The 3,045-nt window shown below is 34.8% G+C and overlaps 1 protein-coding gene across 1 annotated transcript; it reads left to right on the top strand.

Annotated features, from left to right (window-relative positions):
- The first annotated feature begins 274 nt into the window (after positions 1-274).
- Positions 275-2,527, top strand: okr (DNA repair and recombination protein RAD54-like okr). Its single transcript, XM_090371490.1, has one exon. The coding sequence runs from the start codon at positions 275-277 to the stop codon at positions 2,525-2,527; it is 2,253 nt and encodes a 750-aa protein (XP_090227616.1).
- The last annotated feature ends 518 nt before the right edge of the window (positions 2,528-3,045 follow it).

Below are 3,045 nucleotides of genomic sequence, written 5' to 3'. Positions count from 1 at the left end.
TGATATAACATAATTATGTGTTCTTAAAAAGTCTTCGTCCGTAGATCCCTAAAAATCATTTTAAGAGGTTGATTTACCACACCCGGTAAAATTGTTAATCTTGGAATGAAATTTTGTATGTGTAGGGGCGCTGCTGGTTATAGCGGGTTTCTTGAATGTCAAGCGTGCTATTTTGGAAGTTGTTTTGTTTGTGAATGTTACTTTAATTAAGAATGCTACTATTAACCAAATTATATCCGTTAATTAGTACAGTATATGCATAATATATTGAAATATGCTTAGAAGTTTGGCACCAAGTCAAATTTCTAAGAGGAAAATAGACAATACTTACTTTTGTAATGGAGCAAGTATTCAGAAGGTAAAAAAGTATCATTGCGTCATTCAAGGTGTGTATAAAACCTCGAAACGAAATTTAGTAAGGAATACTTCAGAAAGAATATCCGACGTACATAACTCTGATTTGGAGAATATCTCACCTTCATCCATTCCAAGTGTTTCCGAAAAATCCCACGATGAAATTGTTAAGACAATTCTGTCCAAACCCTTTAAAGTTCCCATTCCAAACTATGGGGGTTCGACGTACAGTCGCTGCCTTGGTGTTCGTCGTACTGGTGTCAGACGTCCTTTACATGATCCAGAAGAAGAAGGTGCCTTAGTATTATATACCCCTCCTATTCAGAGTGCCCATGAACAATTAAAATCATGTTCTGACAAAACTTTGGTTCACGTTGTAGTTGATCCTCGTTTGTCACGCGTGTTACGACCTCACCAACGAGAAGGTGTTAAATTTATGTGGGATTGTGTTACTGGAAAGCAAATTGAGAACAACTATGGGTGTATAATGGCTGATGAAATGGGACTTGGGAAAACGTTGCAGTGTATAACACTAATGTGGACTTTACTAAAACAAGGAAGTGAAGCTAAGCCTACTATTGATAGGACAATCATTGTTGCTCCAAGTAGTTTGGTAAAATCATGGCATAATGAAATCAAGAAATGGCTAGGAGATGCTGTTCCTGTGATGACAGTTGACTCAGGAACAAAAGATATCATTGATAAAAATCTGGCTCTTTTTGTTAATAAGCATACTCTTCGTGTCCTGTACTCAGTTCTTATAATTTCTTATGAGACATTTCGTTTACATTCGGCAGTCCTTCAGAATGGAGAAGTTGGACTTTTAATCTGCGACGAAGGTCATCGTTTGAAAAATGCTGATAATCAAACTTATGAGTCATTAAATAAATTAAAAGTTAAACGTCGCCTTTTGATATCTGGTACACCCATTCAAAATGATCTCTTGGAATATTTTAGTTTGGTTCATTTTGTCAACGAAGGCATTCTGGGTACGGCTCAACAGTTTAGACGCAAATTTGAAAATCCGATTCTTAGAAGTAGAGATGCAACTGCCACTCTAGAAGAACGTGAGAAAGGCAAATTGAGATTAGAAGAATTGATATCAATAGTTAATAAATGCATGATTAGAAGAACAGCATCGCTTTTGTCAAAATATCTACCAGTTAAAATAGATCATGTTATTTGCTGCTCCCTTAGTTCTCTGCAGAAGGATCTATATTCTCATTTTATTAAATCACAGGCTATTGCTCGAATATCAAATGGGAATGCGAAAACAAATTTATCTCTGTGTGCAATAAATACTTTGAAGAAGTTATGTAATGACCCATTTTTGATATATGAACAGTGTAAAAAGAATGATGAAGGATTACAAGGATGTTTAAAATTGTTTTCGTCACATAGCCCTAAAAATATTATTCCTGAATTATCTGGGAAACTTAGATTTTTAGACATACTCTTGGCTTTGGTAAAGAGCACCACATCAGATAAAGTAGTTCTTATATCAAATTATACTCAAACTTTAGACATTTTCGAGAAACTTTGTGATCTGAGGAATTATAGATACGTTCGTTTAGATGGTACGATGTCCATCAAAAAGAGAGCTAAAGTTGTTGAAATATTTAATAATCCATCAAGTCCCGAATACATTTTTATTCTTAGTAGTAAAGCTGGTGGTTGTGGCTTAAATTTGATTGGTGCCAACAGACTAATAATGTTTGATCCCGATTGGAATCCAGCAAATGATGGTCAGGCCATGGCCCGTGTATGGCGAGATGGCCAGAAGAAACCTTGTTATATTTACAGGCTCTTAGCTACAGGGTCCATTGAAGAAAAGATATTTCAGAGACAAGCACATAAGAAAGCTTTGAGTAGTTGTGTGGTAGATGAAGAAGATGTACAAAGACATTTTAGCCTGGCTGAACTGAAAGAATTGTTTCACTTGGAAGATGGAACTTTGAGTTCAACTCACGATAAGTTAAAGTGCACTCGATGCGTTAACAATATTCAGACACTCCCGCCTGCTTCAGATGCAGATTGTGGTAGTGATCTTTCTCAGTGGCATCATTGTTCTGATAAGAAAGGTCTTACAGATGTTATTCTGAAAAAATGTTGGGATAGTGGTGTAACATTTGTTTTTTATCAGAAATCTCATGAACAGAAAAGAATTCCATGAGCACCCCTCTCTATTTCAATGTTTTATTATCTCTAAAGGTTAAGTACTGGAATGAATAGAAGTCATCTGATATTTGTCAAATGCTCTACATTGTTAATTAACATTGTAAATATTTACAACTGAGCTGTAATATATACGTGAGATGTAATAAGGGTTGTGTTTGCATATCACATTTTGGTTTATACATTTATTTATTTTATTTATTCTGATATCAATGCACATGTGTTTCAAAAATTACTTTTGACTTTGTAGAACTTATTGGGTGGAGTGAATTTTTTTCTTTTTTCCCTTTGCAGGAACTCATCATTTTCTAAAAAAAAAGATTTTTATATAATAAAAATTCTGAGAGAAAACCATACTGGGAGATCAATAACTTTCCATTCTTAAAGGGTTACAGTATTATTAACTAGCAGTTTCCCAGAATCTGTAGGATGCAAGAATTCAAAATCTCAAAATGGATCCATTTTCAGATTCTGTAGATAATCTACATAACTAGTTTCTCCCCCCCCCACACATTT

The sequence above is a fragment of the Mastigoproctus giganteus genome, chromosome 4, assembly GCF_048544385.1.
Source record: "Mastigoproctus giganteus isolate SK-2022 chromosome 4, ASM4854438v1, whole genome shotgun sequence".
Taxonomy (NCBI): Eukaryota; Metazoa; Arthropoda; class Arachnida; order Uropygi; family Thelyphonidae; genus Mastigoproctus; species Mastigoproctus giganteus.
This window is presented reverse-complemented; position numbering and strand designations above follow the sequence as displayed.